The sequence below is a fragment of the Nelusetta ayraudi genome, unplaced genomic scaffold, assembly GCF_046127955.1.
Source record: "Nelusetta ayraudi isolate G7.1 ecotype Tasmania unplaced genomic scaffold, CSIRO-AGI_Nayr_v1 ptg000135l, whole genome shotgun sequence".
Taxonomy (NCBI): domain Eukaryota; kingdom Metazoa; phylum Chordata; class Actinopteri; order Tetraodontiformes; family Monacanthidae; genus Nelusetta; species Nelusetta ayraudi.
This window is the reverse complement of record NW_027466185.1, coordinates 14,755,001-14,773,852: the sequence shown is the minus strand read 5'-3', so window position 1 is coordinate 14,773,852 and position 18,852 is coordinate 14,755,001. Positions and strand designations below refer to the sequence as shown.

Sequence of the window (18,852 nt, the reverse complement as noted above, 5' to 3'; positions counted from 1 at the left end):
GTGCTGCTGCTAAGCATCCTGGGATCCTAGGAAGTCAGCTAAAATTAGCGGCATGTACTGACAAAGACACAACGTATAAATTTAAGTACTGAAATTTCACATTCCCTGACCCTGGGTTCGTCCCCCGTCAGTCGGGTCCTCTGAAGGACCTGCCCGACGACGGAGGACCCAGCCGACGAAGGATGCAGACCCTGAATTGAGACACAGCCCCTGAGTCCTTTCACACCACTGGGAGGTGACAGATTCGGCAGGAGGGACAGATCAGGCAAGGGGGACAGATCTGGCAGGAAATCACAAATCCGGCAGGAGGGATGGATCAGGCAGGAGGGACGGATCCGGCAGGAGAGACAGATACAGCAGGAGGGGCGGATCTAGCAAGAGGTCACAGAGGTCACAAATGCGGCAGGAGCGACGGATCCGGCAGCACCTTCCTGACTCCACTGATTATCAGTGACGTCCTCACCTCATCCGTCGTCATGGCTTTTTATCAGTTTCCTGCTGGTGTCACGTCCTGTCTCAAGTTTGTGGCCTCCTGTGATGTCATTTCCTGTCATTGACCTCCACAGGCCCCGCCCCCACTGGACGGACCTTGCTGGGCTCCAGACAGCTGATCTGAGCTCAGAGGATTTTTTTTGATCAAATGTTGAGATAATTTTCAGCTGCAACATTTTATTGTGAAGGAACCAATCAATTTACAATATAATAGAATAGAAGGCATTTATTAATCCCACAAAGGGAAAATGTACATAATTACAGCAACTGTATAGTGCAAAAAGATGAGAAATTATAGTAATTAAAAGAATAAAAAATAAAAATTCATTGTGTGGGAACCAACCAAGGTCATTGTGAAGGAACCAATCAGATTCGTTGTGAGGAAACCAATCACATTCCAGGACAATAAATAGAAGCTCAGTGCAGTAGAAGACAAGTCAGCGTGAGGGCGTGTCAGCTGTGCTGCTGGAGAAGCTCAGTGATTGGCTGAAGGCCATGGGATATGTGGCTCCGCCCCTTTTTAGAAGACCCGCCCATATCTGATCGGGTGACCACATCGCTATCTGGGAGAGTCTGTTGATGGACAGAGAACAATACCAGAGTGTGTGTGTGTGTGTGTGTGTGTGTGTGTGTGTGTGTGTGTGAGAGTGAATGTGTGAGTGAGTCTCTGTGTGTCTCACCTGTGGTGTGTGTGTCCAGTGTCAGCCAGTGTGCTGCAGCTGTGGTGTGATGAGGATCAGGAGGGAGAACAGCAGCGCTCTGCTTCCCTGCGGACAGTGAACGCACCACTTCAGCAGGAGATCCAATCCTTTGATTTTCACTCAGTTCAACAAGTCAAAAGTCTGATTGGTTTTTGATTTTTCTTGCTGAGAGCCAGCAGCCAATCAGAGCACAGCTCAAGTGTTTGCTCACATGGCCAGCGAGGCTGAGGCCTCATGTAACTAGACTTGAACTGAATTTGAACTACCGCAGAAACAGGAAGTGATGCGGCGCTGGGCACGGTGGCTCCGCCCCACTCTGTGATCGGTGGAGCCGGAGGCCTGCTGGTGGTGGGAATGGCGGAGCCTGGCTGGTCCGAAGGTCCTGCTGTCTCTTGGGGGTCTGCTGCCCCCGTTGGGAGCAGCAGGTCAGTAAAGTTGTCATAGTCGTCGCTGGTGACGTTACCTGAAGGCATCACACACACACACACCTTGTCTCTCACTGTGTGTTTTAAATGTGTGTGTGTGTGTGTGTGTGTGTGTGTGTGGTGTGTGTGTGTGTGTGTGTGTGTGTGTGTGTGTGTGTTTGTGTGTTTGTGTGTGTGTGTTTGTGTGTGTGTGTTTCTCACTAAAGAAGCTGTAGTCGAAGGTGGGGTTGTAGTCATACTCTGGGGTGGAGGTGGGGGGCGGGTCCTGTGGGGCTCCAACCACTGCAAGCATGAGGAGAATCAGGAGGAGATGATGAGAAGCCAGCAGGAACCTCCTGAGACCAGGACCACTTCTCATGTGAACTGGACCCAGTCCAGAGAACCAGGTCCCAGTGAGACCACCAGGCCAGAGGAAGTCCCACCCAGGATGTACCCCAGCTGCTGCTGCTGCTGCTGCTGCTGCGACTGATGGTATTTGCAGGTGGAGCGGCTTCCTGCTGCCTCGTCTCCACTTCCTGGTTGGCTAACACACACATACACACACACACTCACTCACTCACTCACTCACTCACTCCTTGTTGGACCTGGTCCACTGTGTCAGTGACTCCTCCTCCAGCCACAGTGCATTCTGGGAAACACATCCCTCCATCTGGTCTTCAGAAGGAACAAAGGTTGTTCCTAAACTAACACAAACTAACACACACACGGGGCTGATGGGAAGTGAGTGGGCTGTTCATTGTTTCCAAACAGGAAGTGAGTCATCGCCACCAGCCTGTCAATCACTTCCATCCCAAAGCAGTAGGAGGAGGAAATGAGAACCAGGTGGTCCACACACACACACACACACACACACACACACACACACACACACACACACACACACCCTCTGTCTTTCTTTGCAAGGGGTGGGGGGGTGAGGAGGGGCCACATTAAGGGATGAAGGGAGGAAGGGTCACATGACTGATTATGTCCAGAAGAAACATTCTAACAGTTTGTTGAGAATCATTGAGTTCAACTGTAGAAACAACATGAAGAAGAGCAGCTGCTGCAGCACACACACACACGCTCTGCTAGTCTCCCCCAGACACACACCAGAAGCAGACTCATCAGACTCACTCTCTCACTCTGAGACTCACCAGACTCACTCTCTCACTCTGGGACCAGACTCACTCTCTCACTCTGGGACTCACCAGTGGCTGGTAGCAGCAGCAGCAGCAGGACTCCAGCCAGTCTCAGTGTCTTCATGCTGATTGGATGGAGGACTGACTCACTGTCTCATCAACTGAACACTGGAGGACAGGAAGAGAGAGAGAGAGAGAGAGAGAGAAAGAGAGAGAGAGAGGGAGGGGCAAGCAAGGGAGCATCACTGAGACTCTCCCAGAAAGCACACAGGGTCACATGACCTCATACCTCCAGGACGTCCTACTACTGTTACTTTTGCAGCTGAGCAGCTGAGCAGCAGAGTGACTCCACCTAGAGGCCAGCGAAGTCACTGCACCTCCTTTGGCTGCTGTGATTGGGTGAGAGTCACAAGACCCGCCCACCTCACCACACACACAAAACAAGGTGTCAACTCGGCCACTGGGGGGGGTCAGACAACCTTCCCATCATGCATCTCTTTCTCTCTCCCAGCTGGCCCAGTCCTCCTGGTGGGGGGCTTCCTCGCTGCAGGCCATGCTGGGAAAACTGACCGTTGTTCTCACGCTGTCTATATTTAAACTGAGACACTGTAATGTTGCTGGATGATGAGCAGAACACTGTGTGTGTGTGTGTGTGTGTGTGTGTGTGTGTGTGTGTTTAAGAGAGAGAGAGAGCTGCATCTCCATAGAACAGACTATAGTGCACAACGCACTTTCTGCTGGCCGCCGACAGCTCATGTGTAGCGTAACAAGCACGGGGCTGATAGCGTAACCGCCGTGCTCGAGAATCGATCGTGGATTGTGTGCAAAGTGAACATAAACTCTGTCACTTATCCACACCATCTTTTCACGAGTGATCTTCCTTTCTGCTTCTTTTAGCGAACTACTGCTTTTTTAAACAGGCGCTTCAGGCGTTCTTCTTCTTCCGTCTTCAGGGTGCAAACTTGCGGCGCCACACCAGGCCGGGCATAGGTACTACATCATTTTCAGCGTATTCGTGTAAACAGGATTTTTTTTCGTTTAAAATACGCTTCGTGTAAATGCGTTTTTTTTCCAGTGCGGTTTCGAAAATGTGCGGTTTCAAAAAAATCCCAAAAGATGGAATTGAATTGTTTTATATATTTTATTGTCACTTTTATCGTTATCGCAATAAATGCCAGAAATCGTGATAAATTTCTTTGTCCATATCGCCCATCTCTAGTGTGAAGGCCCTGCTGTGAGCCAATCAGAGTGGAGGAAACTCAGTGGACCAGGTGAGGAGAAAAAGCTTCTTTTATTTCATCAACAAACATTTAGAGACTCTGCAGGATCCATCTGGAACCTTCAAGCCATCAGGAGGCAGTTGGGGGGAAGGAGGCAGTGGGCGTGGCCAACACACATCACTTCCTGTCCCGTCCTCTTCAGTGGTGGAACCTGTGGGAGGAGTCTCCGCCTTCTCCTGCAATTGGCTCAGGGGGCGGGGCCTGAAGGGGGTCAGTGGGTGAGGCCAGTGGGAGGGGCGGGGCCTGCAGCGCCTCCAGCAGGGCCCGGGTCATGGAGGCTGCCTCTCCTCGATCCTCCAGCACCTCCTGTCTGCACACCGAGGAGAAGGACCTGCAGGAGCAGAGGTTCTGGTTCAGGATCTCGTTCACTGGTTCTAGTTCTAGTTCAGGTTCTGGTTCACATTCTAGTTCTGGTCCTGACCTTTGCAGGAAGTGGGTCCCAGTGTGGAGGGTGGAGGAGAGCTCACTGAGCCAGCAGGCCAGAGTAAGAGACAGCTGGTCCAGACCCAGACCATCTAGACCCCCCTGGGAGACCAGCTGGAGCCAGCGGGTCTGAGGACACACAGGAAACAGGTGGAGGAGATGAGGCAGGTGGAGGTGGAGGAGGTGAGGCAGGTGGAGGTGGAGGAGGTGAGACAGATGGAGGTGGAGGAGGTGAGACAGATGGAGGTGGAGGAGGTGATGGAGGTACCTGCAGGTAGTCCCTGAGGGCCGGGGTGATGCAGTGGTGCAGCGGCTGCAGGCGGCTGCTGCAGGCGGAGGGGATGAAGAGAAGGCTGGTGGAGGAGGAGGAGGAGGAGGAGGAGGTAGAGGTGAAGTTGCTCCTGAACTCCTCTGTAAGGTGGCCTCGGTGGACATCCAGCAGCAGTAGCGTAGAGTCCTGCTGGGAGGCCATGTGGGGGCTCCACACCTGTCCACAACACACAGGAAGTGAGAGGAAGTCACCTGACTGCAGGTGATGCAGCAGAGAGGGTTCTGGTTCCTCAGCTGAGAGACCACTGTGAGTGAGTGACCCTGCTGAACTGGTGCAGTAACACCTCTAGGGTCAGGGTCAGTGTCAGTGTCAGGGTCAGGGTCAGAGTCAGTGTCAGTGTCAGTGTCAGTGTCAGGGCACGCAGAAGCTGGACTCTGTGGTGGCAGTGGCCAACCAGAGTGCACTAGACAAGTTGTTGGACACTGTGGACAGTAGCAGCCTCCCTCTGCACATGGTCATCAGCTAGCACAGGAGCCTGTTGAGTGACAGGTTGCTAACGCTAACAGGCTAACACAGTGTCCCACGACCTAGAAGAGTGTTCAGCCCTGCAGTGGGGAGGAGGTCTGGTCTGGTCTTGAGTGTTTCTCCACCTAGCGGACTTCATTTGGTGTCTGATTTGACTGATGCTGCTCCAACTGAAAGCCAAACTTCTCTGAGGGAATTCCCTCCAGGGAAGAATCAACTTTCCATCCATCTATCTATGGCCCTCCACCACCTCAGCCTCGAGGTCAAGCAGGGGAAAACTACGGCCCGGGGGCCATTTTCAAACCGGCACCAAATCACTCCATCCAACTCCTCTGTCACACTTTACAACCCACTGTGGCCCCACCAGTCGGCTACGCCCCGCTCTAAGCCCCGCCCCATGGGCTCACCCACCCTGTGGATCCAGGTGCTGTGCAGGTCCTGGTCTCCCAGGCCCTTGGGCCGGGCCTCCAGCAGGATGTTCTCTGGGAAGCCGTGAGGAAGTGGCGGCAGCGAACCACAGAAGAAGAGCAGCGGCGGGAGGAAGGTTCCGTCAGCCAGACCCGACAGAACCAGCGAGAACAAGGGTGCCTCACCAGGGGAACCAGTCAGCCGCAGGGCAGCGGGGTCCTGCTGGGAAAACTGGACCATATCCACCCACACCGACATCTCAGCCATGCAGGCCAGCAGGTGGTGAGGACGAGTCCGCACCTACACACACACACACACACACACACACACACACACACACACACACACACACACACACACACACACACACACACTGTATAAATGAATGTCCACCTGAACACAGTATTAAGTGAACTGAGAGCTCCTTCAGTCCAACCCTCATTCAGTGGTCAGTTCATATTAAACTGTTCATCACCCACATTAAAACCAACACTGGTCTTTTCTACCTCAGCGTCAGAGTGAGAAATGCAATGCATGGTGGGATATACTGCCACTGGCCCAGTGACCCTATTGGCTGTACTACAACTAGTACTGATGCATTGTGGGATATGCTTGAGTGGCTATACAGTGAACAGTAATTAAAACATAGTCTCAGTGTAGTGACTGTGTGGTGCCAGTAGGGAGCTACCATGTGGGACTCAACCCCAACTACTAGGGCTTTGGAAGGTCATGTGACCTCAAGGGGGGAACCAGCTGGGCGTGGTCCTGGTCAAAACCTACCTGTGCATCCAGCAGATGGATGAAGGCGCGGCTTCTGTCCAGGACGGTCCTAGGCAGGTGCCCCCTGCTGGCCAGGCCGGAGGGCTGCAGGAGGTCCAGGGCCTGGGGGTCCAGGTTGGGGCTCTGCTGGGGATCAAGGGGGTCCAGGTTGGGGGTCTGGTGGGGGTCCAGCTCGGGGGGTTGCTGGGAGTCCAGGGGGTCCAGGGTCTCCAGGGAGTCCAGGGCCAGGTCGTGCCTCAGCAGGAAGTGGGCGGTCCAGGCCAGCTGGTGGTTCAACGAGCTGCGGCCCCCGAGGAGGGTCCGGGCCACCTGTAGCAGGACGTCTGGACCCCCCTGCTGCTGCTGCTCCCGCTGGACCAGCAGCCACTGGGCCAGTCGGCCTGTCCTCCAGGGCCACACTCCCCTGGGCAGGCCACACCCCCTGATGGCCAAGGGCCCCGCCCCCTCCTGCAGCTGGGCCAACCAGGAGCGCAGGGTGGGCGGGGCTATGCCACACTGCCGGCAGGCCTGGCGGGGGCCCAGGGTCAGAGCCAGGACCAGGACCCAGAGCTGGGGGGTAGAGAGGGGTGGGGCCTGGACCTGGGGGAGGCGTACACATGACATCATCAGCAACCAGTCAGCTGACCAACTCAGTGCAGTGCTGTGAAAAATCACAAGGCAGGTTACCTGCTCAGGAAGTGGGTGGGGCCCCAGGACTTGGACCCGCATCGCTGGGGGGATGGGGCTTTGGGGGGGCAGGGGGAGGAGGGGCTTGACGGACAGCTGGGCGGAGCCTCCACGGGGTAGCAGCAGGTGGATGGGGACAAAGGCTCCGCCCCCTGGGATCAGGTGACTGTGGAGGGGAGGGGCCAAGAGGTGAGATGTTCTAGGGGCGACCGGAGAGACCAGGAGAAACCAGGTGAGAACAGGAGAGACCAGGAGAAACCAGGGGCCTCATGTATAAAAGGTACGCACAAAAACTTGTCATACGCCCATTTCCACGTTCACGTTCGGATTCATAAAAATGTATTTGACCGTGGAAATGTGCGGTGCTTCACGTCGAGTCTTTAACTTGCGTACGAACATTTCTACCCATGTTGGTCCGTTGGCGACACTTAGGGCCAATTCCAATTCCTCCCTTAACTCCTCAATCTCAACCCTCGCCCTTAACCCTCAATCTTTGGCCCTCAATCTTGGCCTTCAAAAATAAGTGTAAGGGCTTAGAAATGGGACACACCTTAAGTGCAGTTACGTCTTCAGACTGTGGGGGGCGGCCTTACGCCAAAGCTACGTCCACTCAGTCAAGAAGACGATGAAGAAGAAGGAGAAAAAGAATAGAGAGGACGAAAAAGGAAGAAGTCCTCCGTCGCTACACAACGAGGTATACAAGTAACGTGAAGCTGGGACCGCCGGTCCGGTTGACATCGTAAAGTAAAAAAAAAAATGCTCCGAGCCGCAGCCATTCAGAACACCGTGCGACAAGTAGCCGCGGTGCCAACAGCTGCTGACCACGCTGGGGTTTCTTCCAAAGAGAGACACACCGGTACCAGTTGACCCTCAGTCCAACCAGCCAGCTGTGTGGCACGGAATCATCCTTGTTGTGTCAACCAGGAAGATCAAATTCCCGGCAGTTAATCAGGACATTAAAGCACAACTTGCAGCGAGAGGCTGATTTCCAAACGTAATCGGAGCTATCGACTGCACAGACATTTCCATAAGGGTGCCATCACACAATAAAAAATACGTCAACCGAAAGCATTTAATTTTTTCCCATTTCACTCATCATCAGTGGTGCACGCATGTAGCTATTAATATTGCGGCGAGAGATGCTGTCTTCAACAAATGATTGAGTGAAGCCGGTCTCCAGCTGGCATGGTGCGCGATGGTTGACTCTTTGGTGACTAAAAAGTGAAGTAATTGTCTCGATGAATCCCCTGACAAAACTAAAAGACTATGTGAAGAGATTAATAAAGGCCAAACTTATTTTCGATTTGTTTGGTTTTATATTTTATTTGTATTTGGTTTTATATTACTGCCTGGAATTCTGAAACACTGTGTTTTTATGCCAATATTTTGTCTCTGAACAAAAAAGAGGCAATTGTTGTTGCCCATATGATAACAAAAGCTGCCAATAATTCATCTCATGTAGCTGTCAGCTTTATTTGAAACATCTTCACAATGTTGTTTTTCCTTTAAAAATAAATAAAAAACAAATCAAAACTTGATGGACGTGCACTGACATCACGTGTCTCATTTCTTCGGACTGCCATTCATTCACTGCCTGTGATTTTAAATAAGACAGAGCTGTTCTTTGTTGGGTCAAACTACAAATTTAGAAGTTTTTTTTTTTAAGACCCTGAATTTCTTTGTGTGTTAAGCTGTCCCAAGTACGTCAATTAAAGACGTGCGTAATGTTTAGTTACTTGTTTTTCGCCAGCGCTCTGATGTGGCATTTATAGTACGATCCACGTTGGTGACATGTAAAATGACTCAATGGAAGCCAATACTACATTTTGCATTTTGCACATCATGTCGATTCTAATATGCTTTTGTTTAATCGACCTGGGTGACTGTGGTTTCCTTTGGAAGAAGCGGCTGATGACGCTGCGGACTGACGTAGCGCAGCGGAGAACGGAGACATGATGAAGAAACCCATTAATTACTCTGTCTGCGGAGATATTTACATATTTTTCCGAGTTTCTACTTCGTTTCCAAGTGTTTCCAGCTTATAGTCAATGAAGTTTTTCTTTTTCATGCTGAAATCAATTGCAGAATGAAGGACATTCCAATCTGCTAAGTTATTTCGATCAATACGCATATGTATATGGAGGCGTTCCGAAGGAGGAGCGATCATGTGTGATCTATTCCACGATGATTGGGATGTTCAAAGGAAACGTGCATGGATTTGTGCATTCGCAACATTTTGAACATCCAGATTTTTTTGGTCTAACGTAGTTTTCTGGATTTGAACGTACGTCAGGTTTTAGGATGAACACCACACACGTTTTTATGCATGAGGATGAGGCCCCAGGAGAGAACAGGAGAGACAAGGTGAGACCAAGAGCCCCCAGGAGAGACCAGGAGAGACCAGGAGAGACCAGGAGACACCCAGAGCCACCAGGAGAGACCAGGAGAGGCCAAGAGAGGCCAAGAGAGACCAGGAGCCACCAGGAGAAAGCAGGTGAGACCAGGTCAGTGGCTCACCTGTCGTCCTGCGGGGGGGACGTCTGACTGAGGTTGTACTCTGAGAGCGAGAGAGACATCTTCAGGTCACCTAGTTAGCGTTAGCATCGTTAGCACTAACACACACCTGTGTGTGCCGTACCTGAGCTGGACAGCAGGAGGCAGCGGTGATCTGGCTGCTCTGCCAGGTGATTGGCCATCAGGTCCCCACGGCGGGTGGTCAGTGAACACGTCACACACAGCAGGGGGCACTGGGACAGCCTGACACACATACACAGACACAGACACAGACACAATAATGCAAGTCCTGCTGTAGCTGCTGTGGTATAGATAAAATTGGTCCTGGCCCTGGGCGTGTTTCTGGTCCACTCACCTGGGTTCAGACTGGAACACACTGCGGAAGTGAGACTTGGGTCTGTAGGTGGCATGATTACTACACACACACACACACACACACACACACACACACACACACACACACACACACACACACACACACACACACACACACACACACACACACAGTTAGCAGGATGCTAGTGGTGCAGCAGCTAACTGGGCGGCTGCGGGGGGCAGGGCTCACTTGATCATGTGGTTGGCGTAGGATGTGGAGCAGCAGGTGAGGAAGCGGCAGACGGAGCAGCGGACCAAAGAGGGGAAGTGAGAGGAGAAGTCTAGGACCCTGGAATGACACTCCACACACTGCTGAGGAGCACTGGAGGGGGAGGGGCGAGGAGGGTGAGAAATAGACAGTGTCAGCAGGGTGCAGTGACTGGACTCAGTCAGCAGGGGGAGCAGTGTCCCCCTGTTGACTGAGTCCAGTGGGTCCAGTGCTTCCTGTGGTTCCTACCTGTCATGGTCCAGCTTGGCCAGCAGAGGGCCCAGGCTCTGCACCAGCCGTCCTGACCTCACTTCCTGTGTGTGAGGGGGCGGGTCCACGTCCACGACCTAACCTCAGAGGAAACACTGTGACCTCACTGAGCACGTGCAGTTCCACCCCCCCTCACTGAGGAGGAGGAGCAGGAGGTTGTTGACCCTGTCACCCCTCACTCACCTTACATGGCTCTGGCCTCTTCAAGCTCTTCCTGTGTTCGGCCCCGCCTACCACTGAGTAGGTCCTCACTGTCACCTGCAGGGAGCACAGCACAGGTAGCTGAGTGGGCGGGGCCTGGCCTGTGAGAGGGCGTGTCCATGTCAGAGTGGGTGGGGCACAGTCAATGCGTGGGCGAATCCTAGGCTGAGTGTGTCTCAGGTGGGACTGGATGTCCATGGGTCTACCTTGGTCCCAGGTGGGACTGGGTGGTACTGGGTGGTACTGGGGGTCCAGGGGGCCTAACTTGGTCCCAGGTGGGACTAGGTGTGACTGGGTGGGACTGGGGATCCAGGGGGCCTACCTTGGTCCCAGGTGGGACCAAGTGTGACTGGATGGGACTAGGTGTGACTGGGTGGTACTGGGAGTCCAGGGGGCCTACCTTGGTCCCGGGTTTAAGCCTGCTCAGCTGGGGAGGTCTGACGTGGGTCCCATGGTGCAGCCGCTGGTGCTCCAGACGCTCTCGCACAAACAGGAAGTGTAGGCGGCACTTCCCACAGCTGAACACCTGCTTCCTCTGAGAGGGGATGAGGGGAGGGGGGGTGAGGAGAAGGTCCAGGTGAGGTCCAGACGAGAGGGCGGGGTCCTACCTGGTGGCGGGCCACGTGCTGCTGGTAGCAGCTGCTGCTGCTCAGCACTCTCAGACAGTAGAGACACAGCAGCAGACCAGTGGCACTGTGACACTGCTCAAAGTGAGAAGACACCTGAGAGTGGAAGGACGAGCGGAACCCACACACCTGGAGAGAGAGAGAGAGAGAGAGAGAGAGAGAGAGAGAGAGAGAGAGAGAGAGAGAGAGAGAGAGAGAGAGAGAGAGACACACCTCATCATTTACTTTATGCAAGTCTAAAATTTATAAGCATCACTGAGCACGTTTGTTATCTATACAGGTGTGTGTGTGTGTGTGAGAGTGTGAGTGAGTGAGTGAGTGTGTGTTCACCTGGCAGGCGTAGGGCATCTCTCCTGGCTTGTGTGTGACCTTCATGTGTCGGAGGAAAGTCGGCTCACTGTCGAAGGCCAGCTCACAGATCTGACACTGGGCCGCTGTGTGCGCACACACACACACACACACACACACACACACACACACACACACACACACACACACACACACACACGGCAGGGCGTGACATCACTGATGACATCACAGAGAGGGGGTGTGGGGGGGACAGCTCCTGACCTGTAACCTCTGACCTAGGGCTGTGCACGGCCTCCAGGTGGCGCTGCAGCTTGAAGGAGGACAGGAAGGGACGGAAGCAGTGGCTGCAGGAGGGAACAGAGGCATGCTGGGAGTCCTGGCTGGTCACATGACCCAGCATGTGACTCATCAGCCTGGGAGGGGGAGGGAGAGAGAGAGATAAAGTGACACACCATCATCATCAATTACTTTATGCAAGTCTTACATTTATAATGATTAGTTACCGTGCGTGCCTGTGTTTGTGTGTGTATTTCTGTGAGTGTCTGTGTGCATGTGTGAGAGTGTGTATGTTTGTGTGTGTTTCTGATGTGTAATTATCAGTATGTGTGTGTCTCAGTGTGTCTGTGTGTCTCACTGGAGGTTGTTGCCCAGTGCGTGTGTGTGTCTCACTGGATGTTGTTGCTCAGTGCGTGTGTGTGTGTGTGTGCGTCACACTGGATGTTGTTGCCCAGTGTGTGTGTGTGTCTCACTGGATGTTGTTGCCCAGTGTGTGTGTGTGTGTCTCACTGGATGTTGTTGCCCAGTGTGTGTGTGTGTCTCACTGGATGTTGTTGCTCAGTGCGTGTGTGTGTGTGTGTGTGTGTGTGTGTGCGCGTGTGTGCGTGTGTGCGTCACACTGGATGTTGTTGCCCAGTGTGTGTGTGTGCGTCTCACTGGATGTTGTTGCCCAGTGTGTGTGTGTGTCTTACTGGATGTTGTTGCCCAGTGTGTGTGTGCGTCTCACTGGATGTTGTTGCCCAGTGTGTGTGTGTGTGTCTCACTGGATGTTGTTGCCCAGTGTGTGTGTGTGTGTGTCTCACTGGATGTTGTTGCCCAGTGTGTGTGTGCGTCTCACTGGATGTTGTTGCCCAGTGTGTGTGTGTGTGTCTCACTGGATGTTGTTGCCCAGTGTGTGTGTGTGTGTGTGTCTCACTGGATGTTGTTGCTCAGTGTCTCTGGACAGTAGATGCAGCTATACGGCCCCTGGTGTCTCTTCTTCTTGGCTCCTGCTGTCTGATTGGCTGGCTCCTGTCCGGGGGCGGAGCCATAGTAGAAGTCCTCCACCATGATGACCAGTTTGCTCTGCGGGGGCTCCAGTCGGGGGCGCTCCTCCTGCTGCTCTTCCTGCTGCTCTTCCTGCTGCTCCCCCTGCTCTTCCTGCTGGACGCCCTCTGACAGGAAGTCCTTGGGAGACATGCAGGAAGCAGCAGAGGATGCTGGGAAGCTGAGTCCTGTCTGCTGCTTCTCCACCAGGGGGAGCCGGTGAGCAGTAGCAACCTGCTCTGGTCCTGCTCCTGGTCCTTGTCCTAGTTTTGGTCCTGGACTTAGCCCTTGACCTAGTCCAGGTCCTGGACTTGGTCCTAGCCCTGGTCGTGGTCCAATCCCTGGTCCTGGTCCAGTCCTGGCTGGCCGGGGTTCCCTAGACCTCCTCTTCTTCCTGCTCCTCCTCCTCAGGTTCCTCAGACTCTGAGTGATGATGGGGCTGCACAGCTGGGGTGGGGGCAATTTAGTGGGGGAGGGTCAGGCTGTGACATCACGGGCCCACCACGGTACTGTGTGTGTGTGTGTGTGTGTGTGTACTCACACACAGGAAGCCTCGCAGCTCCGGGACCAGCTTGTATGAGGAGGAGCAGGTGGAGCAGGCAGGAGGAGGAGAGGAGGAGGAAGAGGTCTTCATCTGACCTGGGGGGCACACACACACATACATACATGCATGCATACACACAGTCAGTCACAGTTACACACAAACACACACACGCACCCGCACACAGTCAGTCATAGTCACACACACATATACACACACACACTCTGCTGGAGACCTTTCAGCAGAAGCCTGTGAGGAGCAGCAGGTCTGGTCAGGGGGGGCGGAGCCTGGTGGAGGGGCGTGGCCTTACTGTGGTTGGTCAGGACTCTGTGAGCTGCTTCACCTGAGACCACACCTGGACAACAGGCACATGTCAGACACACTGGAGGAAGCTGACGCTGCCAACAGGTGGTGCTGTGCTCACCTATGATGACAGGAGTGGGTGGAGGAGCAGCACCAGCAGCAGGAGGAGGTGGTGGTGGTGTTGGGACTCCTGGAGGGGAGGAGGAGGAGGAGGTGAGAGTGTCGGGGAGCAGGATCCTGGTGAAACCACTGGAGGAACCTCCAGGATGGAAGGAGAGCTGCAGCTGCAAACCTGAGCACAAGAGAGACAGGTCAGGACAGGTGAGGGCGCCTCACCCTCTCCTCACAGTTGAGGGTGAGGACAGTGTCCTGGGGTCAACTCACCTGTAGGGGGCAGTTGTTGGATCAGGGAACCATTGACTTTGAAAGCTGGAGGAGCTGCCGCACACTGAGAACACACACACACACACGCACACATGCACGCACACACACACAGTGGTGAGAAGGTCCCCCCTCTCTCTCTCAGGGGTCTCAGGTGACACTGGTTACCTTCACTGAGGAACTCTGGCTGAAGCTGAGCTCCTCTGCTGGACCAGTGTGCATGGAGATGAACCTCAGCTGCTGCTCCTCCTCCCCCTGCTGCTGCTGCTGCTGATCCTCCACCTCCTCCTCCTCCCCCTCCTCACACTCCATCCACAGGTCAGCAGGCTCCTGGTGGAGCTGCACCTCCTCCATCAGCTGAGGAGAAGACATCAGAGCAGAACACCATCAACTTCTTCCTCCTTCTTCCTTTATCGTTTAAATTATATTACCAGCTCAATGGTCTAATGGTAGAGTGTCCGCCCTGAGACTGGTAGGTTGTGGGTTTGATCCCAAGCTGGGTTATACCAAAGACTGAAAAAATGGTCTCCATTGCCTCCCTGCTTGGCACTCGGGTGCGGCACCACTGCTGCTGATGACATCACAACAGCGACTCTTCTGTTTGGTTTCCCAGAGTGACTCCTGATTGTTTTCCTTGATATTGTGTTGTGTTGTGTGTGATGACTGACTGAGTGAACAACACTTCAACCCTTCAGGTCCAGCTTCATGTACTCACAGCTGCAGACATCCATCATCCAATCATTCATCCTGCTGAGCTCTAACCCACCTTTACAGTTTATTGGTTAAAAACAACAGAAAAACCCTGTTACTACTGTGTCTGTGCAAATGTCAGCCTCCAGGAGATGGACAGCGCCCCCAGTCCAGTTGGCCAATTTTAATGATGAACAAGGACAATATTATAGAGCAGACATGTCCAAAGTCCGGCCCGCGGGCCAAATGTGGCCCACCAACTGATTTTAAGTAGCCTGCGGCTGGTCTCTGAAAACATGTTCATTGTGGCAAGCCAATTGGTGTTTAATCAAAAAAGCTGACTTTGCAAATTTTCTGTTGACCTCGTGATGGCAGCACTTCCGCACGGCCAGCGAGACGGAACCGGGACCTGAGCGCGATCACCTCCATCTCCACCGCTGGCTGCAGCCGCAGCACCGCCGCATATTTGCCTCGCTGCTATTTTACAGCACATGTAGCTGCTAATACTACAAATCGCAGAATGCAGTGCTGCTCACTCAGGACAGGGTGTTGATTGAATGATATTATTACTTTATTGGTTTATTGCTGTTATTTTGTTTTGAAATGCATTCTCAGCTCGTGGGAAAAGGTTCCTGTTCAATTTAAATCAGAAGGCTGCAAATAAAAAAGAGCCATATGATTTTTTTTTTATTGAGATTTGGTTTATTTTTATGAGTTTTTTCATTTTGCATGTGTGCTATATGAAGTTATTGATTGTCTAGTATGAAGCTTTGCGCTGATCCATATTCAGCTTGTTTGGCTCCATATAAGACGGTTCACTCTTCTATATAGAGGAAGAATAGTTCAATCAATATTAATGGACCGAGACTTTGTCCCAGTTTGACATTTTTAGACTCACTGAGTGTTTGAGTTGGACTCCCTGCTCTGAGTGATACCTTCAAACTACCTGGAGCTGCAGCCGCCATTTAAATAGCAACCCATGCCAAAACCGCTGTCAAGACCTCAACCAGCAGCGACATCCACCACAAACAAGACACTAATGAACAAGAGCTCTAAAAACTCTGCTGGTCTTTTTTTTTTCTTTTTTTTTTTCAAGATATATATTTATTCATTATCATTCCAAAACACACTGAAACACGGCATTGCTTTAAATCTCTTTTGATGAATAAGGTTTATATTAAAATGCAGCTAAAAACAAACAAACAAACAAAAAAAAAAACCAACAACGTGGGAACCACCCGCAGTCAGCGTGCATGCTAAGAGCTAACCAGCTGTTTTCATCAACTTCCACAGCGACTTCCGGCATTGCAGCACACAAACACACCTGACATTGATTTAGTGACAACTAGTATGAAGCAGCGGGGCCACTTCGCTGACCGACACGCACTATTTCCTGCTGTTTCTGCTGTTGAACTGCGGAGGAGCAAACTTCTTTTGGCTGCCGTCTGCTAGCAGCAGCAGCTAGCCTAGCTGCTATTCAGAGAATCCACTCACTCTGCCTGATAATAGTATGAAAACGCTCCAAGCGATGTTTTCTTACCTCGTCCGAACCTTTTATTTATAAAACTAACGCTTATTCCGTGGAAAAGTAAACGTCAAAGGGTTGCACTTTTCAAAAAAAACCCTGAGTGAGAGTGTTAGCACCGCGGCTAGGCTAATACTGCCACTTCTCTCGCGCTCGCACGGCGTCCGGGGCGGCTGTGTGCAACATGGAGGCTGCTCGGTATCCTTCCGCCATTCTTTCGTCATGAAGTAGGTCGCTGTGCAGGGCGGAGGGATTTTGAAGACGAACCGCGCCGTTCTGTGTTTTCATGTAAGAAAGAAAAACGACGCCGGTTGTCTCGTGAACGAGACTTCTCACGGACAGAACACGCGCAAAAATAAGCACAAAAGTCGCAAACACACTCTTGTGTGTGCGTGAGGAGCGCTCTGGTGCACACATGCTAAGTGTTAGCATGTTGCTAAACTGTGAAAATCACGCCGCTTGATGAAAAGTTTTGTGCTTCAGACTGATCAGGAAGTGATCAGGGGAATCGATCTGATTTCAGGGACTCGGGGTAGCTAGCTATCGGCAAACTTAAAGTTTAAGTTTGCTAAAACTACCTCCAGCAGCTTCACATTGATTGTCGAACCAATTTTACCGGTTTGTTCGGCAGAACTGGGCGGGTTTGTGCGGTAGCCGCTCGGCCGAGACCCCCTTGTTGGTGGTCGTGAAGTGGAGCGAGTTTTAATAGTTTAAAACGTAGTTCAAGTGGCCTCATTTCAGAGCTGTAATCGCTAGTCAGCACTTTATCTTTGCTGTCGTTCACTACAGACCATCGTTTTTTTAAAAAAAAATATATTTTAAACATGCTTTCACTGTTTTATTAATTTATAAAAGACCACACATGGCCAAATGTTCATGTAATTACTTCAGTGAGATACTGGATGACGTTTGGTTTTGTTTTTTGTTTTTAAAATTTAATATATATATTTAATCTTAAAAACATTCCCATTTACGGTCTTCACCTGCTGTGACAAGTGGTTCTGGAATCGATTTTAAGAAATAAAAATAAAAATAATATTACTGATATGTGATAAGAGTCACGAACATCACTCCGGTGGAAGGCGGCGGACTGGTGTCACTGCGCATGCGCTGTTCGAGTGAGTCTGTTGTTGACGTCAGCGAACCCGGAAGTAGTATTAGTTGTTGTTAGCAGCAGCTCGGCTGATCCGCCGCTTTGCAGTCTGGACCGGGCTCTTGGATTGTTTCTGCCACCGCCGACAACATGAACGTGACACTCGCCGTCAAGCATTACGTCACCAAGATGATCGAGAACAGCGGAGCCGGGATGAAGGTTCTGCTGATGGACCGTGACACGGTGAGTCCGGAGCCCCGCTGACCACCAGGCAGCCCACCAGGCCGGAGACCCAGTCTCACCCGATTGTGTGTGTGTGTGTGTGTGTGTGTGTGTGTGTGTGTGTGTGTGTGTGTGTGTGTGTGTGTGTGTGTGTGTGTGTCAGACTAGTATGGTGAGTGTGGTCTACACCCAGTCAGAGATCCTCCAGAAGGAGGTCTACCTCTTCGAACGCATTGACTCCACCAACAGAGACACCATGAAGCACCTCAAGGCCATCTGCTTCCTCAGGCCCACAAAGGTATAACCCCTGACCCCTGGCCTCTGGCCTGGCTGTGCTTGGTCCTGGACGGTGTTGATGTGACCTCTGGTGTCTGCTCTGCTCTGCAGGAGAACGTGGAACATTTGATCCAGGAGCTGCGGAGGCCAAAATATAGCGTCTACTTCATCTGTAAGAGAGGTGCTGGGTGGGGCTTAGTGACATCATCACCACTGTGTGTATGTGCTTTTCTGATGTGTGTGTGTGTGTGTGTGTGTGTGTGTGTGTGTGTGTGTGTGTTCGTTCCAGACTTCAGTAACGTCATCAGTAAGAGTGAAATCAAGGCTCTGGCTGAGGCCGACGAACAGGAAGTGGTAGCTGAGGTCCAGGTGAGCAGTCATGTGACCGAGCGCAGCGCCGCCAACCTTGATGACATCACCAAGTGTGTGTGTGTGTCACCTGCAGGAGTTCTATGGGGACTTCGTGGCGGTGAACCCTCACCTGTTCTCCCTCAACCTGCCGGCCGTCTCCAGGGTGAGACAGTGTCTGTTTGTCTATCTTTGTGTGTTCTGTCTGCCTGTCTATCTGTGGCTGTGTCTCAATTCAGGGTCTGCATCCTTTTTCGGCTGGGTCCTCCGTCGGCCGGGTCCTTCGGAGGACTGAACTAATTAGTTCTTAAACCCCGCCTCCCCGGTAACCACATGGGACGGTCTAGCCTTCTGCATATTTCCTGGTTGCTTCACCACTGTCCCCTACTGCTGGCCAACCCCAGAAGTGACGTTTTTATAGAATCAAGCTAACCATTGGATTGCCATCCAACCAAACCCCACAGTAAAAACGTAATATTTTATGTGAAATTTGAATACTTAAATTTATACGTTGTGTCTTTGCCAATAGATGCCGCCATTTCAGCTGACTTCCCAGGATCCCAGGATGCTTAGCAG

The 18,852-nt window shown here is 52.2% G+C and overlaps 2 protein-coding genes and 1 long non-coding RNA gene across 3 annotated transcripts in view; 2 read left to right on the top strand and 1 right to left on the bottom strand.

Moving 5' to 3' along the window:
- Positions 1–703: 703 nt before the first annotated feature.
- On the bottom strand, positions 704–2,959 carry LOC142877297 (uncharacterized). The gene is made up of 5 exons (XM_076011776.1): positions 2,809–2,959; positions 1,820–1,900; positions 1,460–1,656; positions 1,173–1,259; positions 704–1,065 (listed from the first exon to the last, which is right to left on the bottom strand). The coding sequence occupies exons 1-4, from the start codon at positions 2,861–2,863 to the stop codon at positions 1,194–1,196; spliced, it is 399 nt and encodes a 132-aa protein (XP_075867891.1). The 5' UTR covers positions 2,864–2,959; the 3' UTR covers positions 704–1,065; positions 1,173–1,193.
- Positions 2,960–7,207: 4,248 nt separating this feature from the next.
- On the top strand, positions 7,208–9,737 carry LOC142877076 (uncharacterized). The gene is made up of 3 exons (XR_012923778.1): positions 7,208–7,324; positions 9,437–9,456; positions 9,487–9,737. It is a non-coding gene; the product is annotated as an uncharacterized LOC142877076 (long non-coding RNA).
- Positions 9,738–17,400: 7,663 nt separating this feature from the next.
- The window catches only part of vps45 (vacuolar protein sorting 45 homolog), a 4,917-nt gene continuing 3,465 nt past the window's right edge, over positions 17,401–18,852 (top strand). Inside the window, exons 1-5 of the mRNA XM_076011367.1 lie at positions 17,401–17,673; positions 17,816–17,950; positions 18,040–18,100; positions 18,218–18,297; positions 18,374–18,442. Of these exons, the coding sequence (XP_075867482.1) occupies positions 17,581–17,673; positions 17,816–17,950; positions 18,040–18,100; positions 18,218–18,297; positions 18,374–18,442 (438 nt within the window). The 5' untranslated portion in view covers positions 17,401–17,580. The remainder of the gene's footprint in view (positions 17,674–17,815; positions 17,951–18,039; positions 18,101–18,217; positions 18,298–18,373; positions 18,443–18,852) is intronic.

Excerpts from the sequence above, each read along its gene's own strand:
- LOC142877297 (XM_076011776.1), bottom strand. The coding sequence starts at position 2,863 with ATGAAGACACTGAGACTGGCTGGAGTCCTGCTGCTGCTGCTGCTACCA. Across the intron at positions 1,657-1,819 it reads CTTCGACTACAGCTTCTTTA|GTAACGTCACCAGCGACGAC; the intron begins GTGAGAAACACA and ends TGATGCCTTCAG. Across the intron at positions 1,260-1,459 it reads CATCACTTCCTGTTTCTGCG|GGAAGCAGAGCGCTGCTGTT; the intron begins GTAGTTCAAATT and ends CACTGTCCGCAG.